Source organism: Piliocolobus tephrosceles, chromosome 9, assembly GCF_002776525.5.
Source record: "Piliocolobus tephrosceles isolate RC106 chromosome 9, ASM277652v3, whole genome shotgun sequence".
Lineage (NCBI taxonomy): Eukaryota > Metazoa > Chordata > Mammalia > Primates > Cercopithecidae > Piliocolobus > Piliocolobus tephrosceles.
Window position 1 is genome coordinate 14,607,384 of NC_045442.1, and position 2,887 is coordinate 14,610,270.

The 2,887-nt window shown below is 54.8% G+C and overlaps 1 protein-coding gene across 6 annotated transcripts in view; it reads right to left on the bottom strand.

Moving 5' to 3' along the window:
• Positions 1-2,462, bottom strand: part of DENND10 (DENN domain containing 10) — a 32,727-nt gene extending 30,265 nt beyond the window's left edge. The window contains exons 1-2 of one of the 6 annotated variants that reach the window (XM_026456542.1): positions 2,338-2,451; positions 1,595-1,833 (exon numbers count right to left, since the gene is read on the bottom strand). In XM_026456542.1, coding sequence (XP_026312327.1) covers positions 1,595-1,773 — 179 coding nt within the window. In that variant the 5' untranslated portion in view covers positions 1,774-1,833; positions 2,338-2,451. Of the gene's footprint in view, positions 1-1,578; positions 1,834-2,337 lie in introns of all 6 variants that reach the window. The other 5 variants (XM_026456546.1, XM_026456547.1, XM_026456545.1 and 2 more) reach the window with 5 other exon arrangements.
• Between the last annotated feature and the right edge of the window lie 425 nt (positions 2,463-2,887).

The following is a 2,887-nucleotide window of genomic DNA, read 5'->3' on the forward strand; positions in this document are numbered from 1 at the left end:
CCTCAGACACCGGATTAAAGAAGGAAGAGGTTTTTTATTCGGCCGGGAGCATCGGCAGACTCGCGTCTTAAGAGCCGAGCTCCCGGTCGAATAAAAAACCTCTTCCTTCTTTAATCCGGTGTCTGAGGAGTTTTGTCTGTGGCTCATCCTGCTATGCCAGCTACTCAGGAAGCTAAGGTGGGAGGATCACTTTAGCCCAGGATTCAGAGGTTGTCATGAGCTATGCACCACTGCATTCCAGCCTAGTCAACAGAGAGAGACCCTGTCTCTAAAAACTACAAATAAAAAATTGTTATTGAAACAGAACTACCATTCCACCCAGTAATTCCACTACTGGGTATCTGCCAAAAGGAAAATAAATCATTATATTAAAAAAGACACCCACACTCTTTTTTTTTTTTCTCTTTAGAGACAGAGTCTCACTCTGTCACTCAGGCTGCAGTGCAGTGACGTGATCTCAGCTCACTGCAACCTCCACCTCCCGGGTTCAAGTGATTCTCCTGCCTCAGCCTCCCAAGTAGCTGAGATTACAGGGGTGCACCACCACACCCAGCTAATTTTTTGCCTTTTTAGTGGAGGCAGGGTTTCGCTATATTGGCCAGGCTGATCAACTCCCAGCCTCAATTGATCCACCTGCCTCAGCCTCCCAAAGTGCTGGGATTACAGGCATGAGTCAGCATGCCTGACCTCCTTTTTTTTTTTTTTTTTTTAATTTCTTTTTTTGAGATGGGGTGGGGGATCTTGCTCTGTCACCCATGCTGGAGTACAGTGGCATGATCTCAGTTCGCTGCAACCTCTGCCTCCTGGGATCAAGCAATCCTCCCACCTACAGGCATACCACACCTGGCTAATTTTTGTATTTTTTGTAGAGACAGGGTTTTACCACGTTGCCCAGGCTGGCTGCAAACCCCTTTTAAATTCATGTTAATGTGAATAATAAAAAAACTGCTGAGTTCAAAACATGATCATATGTCATCTTTTTATTTGCTATTAGTAAAGACAGTTTAACTTAGCCTTAGTTCAAAAGTACCTTCTGGAGAAACTAAGTTACTTAGGTTTTGTTTTGAAGCAGTTTGAAAATCACATTAGAAATAAATACAGTAATCCGCCTGGATAACATGTCAGTATCCCATCTCCACAAAAAATACAAAAATTAATCGGGTGGTGGTGCACGCCTGACGTCCCAGCTACTCAGAGGCCGAGGCGGGAGGATAGTTTGGGCCTGGGAAGTGGAGGCTGCAGACAACGGTGATTGCGCTACTGCACTCCAGTCTGGATAAGAGGGAGACTGCCTAAAAAAAAAAAAAGAAGAAGAAAGAAAAAGAAATACAGTAAGCGATTCCCACATAAACGCACTACTTTGAGGCAGTGAAAAATAATCAGCATATTTTTTCAGTTTTGCTAAAGCCTAAGCAATGTTATTGTGTACTTGGGGAATAGAAAGAGTTTAGGGGTGTGCAAAAATCTCGGGAAAATAAAACTTTTTCGAAGGGAACCAAGGGGTTCCACCCCCTAAACACTGCACGAGGCTGCCCGAAGATCCCAATGTGATATTTTTTAATTATGGAAGATAATTACATTCCTCAGAGCTAACCGAGATTCCACCTCACACGATTGTGTAGAAACTCCTGCTTTATGCACAAGCTCGATCACATGATGCAGGAGCCCTCCACTGGTGGGGGTTGGGGGCTCTGGGCTACACTGCGAGGGTCCCACGCCCGGCTCTGTACTGCCTATAGTGTGTCCGTGCACAATGACGGCCTGGGCCTCCATTTGCTCCTCCGTGAAGTGCGCGTCAGACGTTTCCCACGGCCCCTGGGTCCTTGGTGAGAGCTAAAAGGAGACAACGTGTGTACTACGCGCAGCACCCGGCCCAGCAGTCTCCAGGTGCCCGGTCCCACAGTCACCCGTGGCTCCGAGGCAGCCGCCAGCGCACGGCTTGGGAGAACCGGGCCCTACCTCCTCCCCGCCGCGCCGCGCCGCCAACCGGCTGCTCCCGCCCGGCCCGGCCCGGCCCTGCCCGCGCAGCGCCCCTCGCAGCCGCCCAGCTTGGGCGCGCAGGGGGAGCTCCACCCCGGGATCTTGGAGGTCCCCGGGTTCCCTCAGGCCGGAAGGGCCCCACAGGCGGCCGCGGGCGGGCGACGGCGGCGGGCCGGGTCCCCTGCGCCAAGGAGGCCGGGCTCCGCAGCCCCCAGTCCAGGCCCAACAGGGAGGGTGCCGCGCCCTCCTCATGCGGGCGGCGCCGGGGGCCGCGGGAGCCCCGGCTGCCCCAGGCCGAGGTGGAGCAGAGGCAGAACCAGGGTGCGGGCTTGCCAGGCAGGGCGCCTACGTCCTCACCGATCAGCCCGACTCCAAGCATCAACTGAGTGTCCACCACTTCGGCCGCAGCCATCTTCCGCCGCCGCGGCGCGTAGCTCTGGCTGCCGCCTGCAGGACCCGCCTCTCACCGGAGCCCCCCCCCCCCCCCCCGTAGGGCCCCCCCCCCCGCCCGGCCCCGCCCCCCCCCCCGCCCCATCACAGGCCCCGCCTCCCGCCGTAGGACCCGCCTCCCTCCCGCCCCGCCCAATCACAGGACCATCAATCCCCCCGTCGGCCCCGCCCCACCCGCAGGCCCACCTATTCCAGCTCCAGTCCTACCTATCAGGACGTGCTGGGTGCAGCTCTCCTCCTCTTCTGCCCTTGGCCCTTCGCACTTGGAAACCTCCTTGAGTCTCCGCAGCCTCTCTCAATTTCTCTAATCCAGCTCTTCATCCTTCTTCTCAATCCACTCCAATCTTTCTTCCCGTCTTAGGCTTTCCTTGTTCTACCTCTGCCCTCTAGTCAAGCTCAAAAGAACAGGTCACCTTGTTCCTAAAAAGGGGTGTCCTGAGGATAGAGGAAGGGTCTC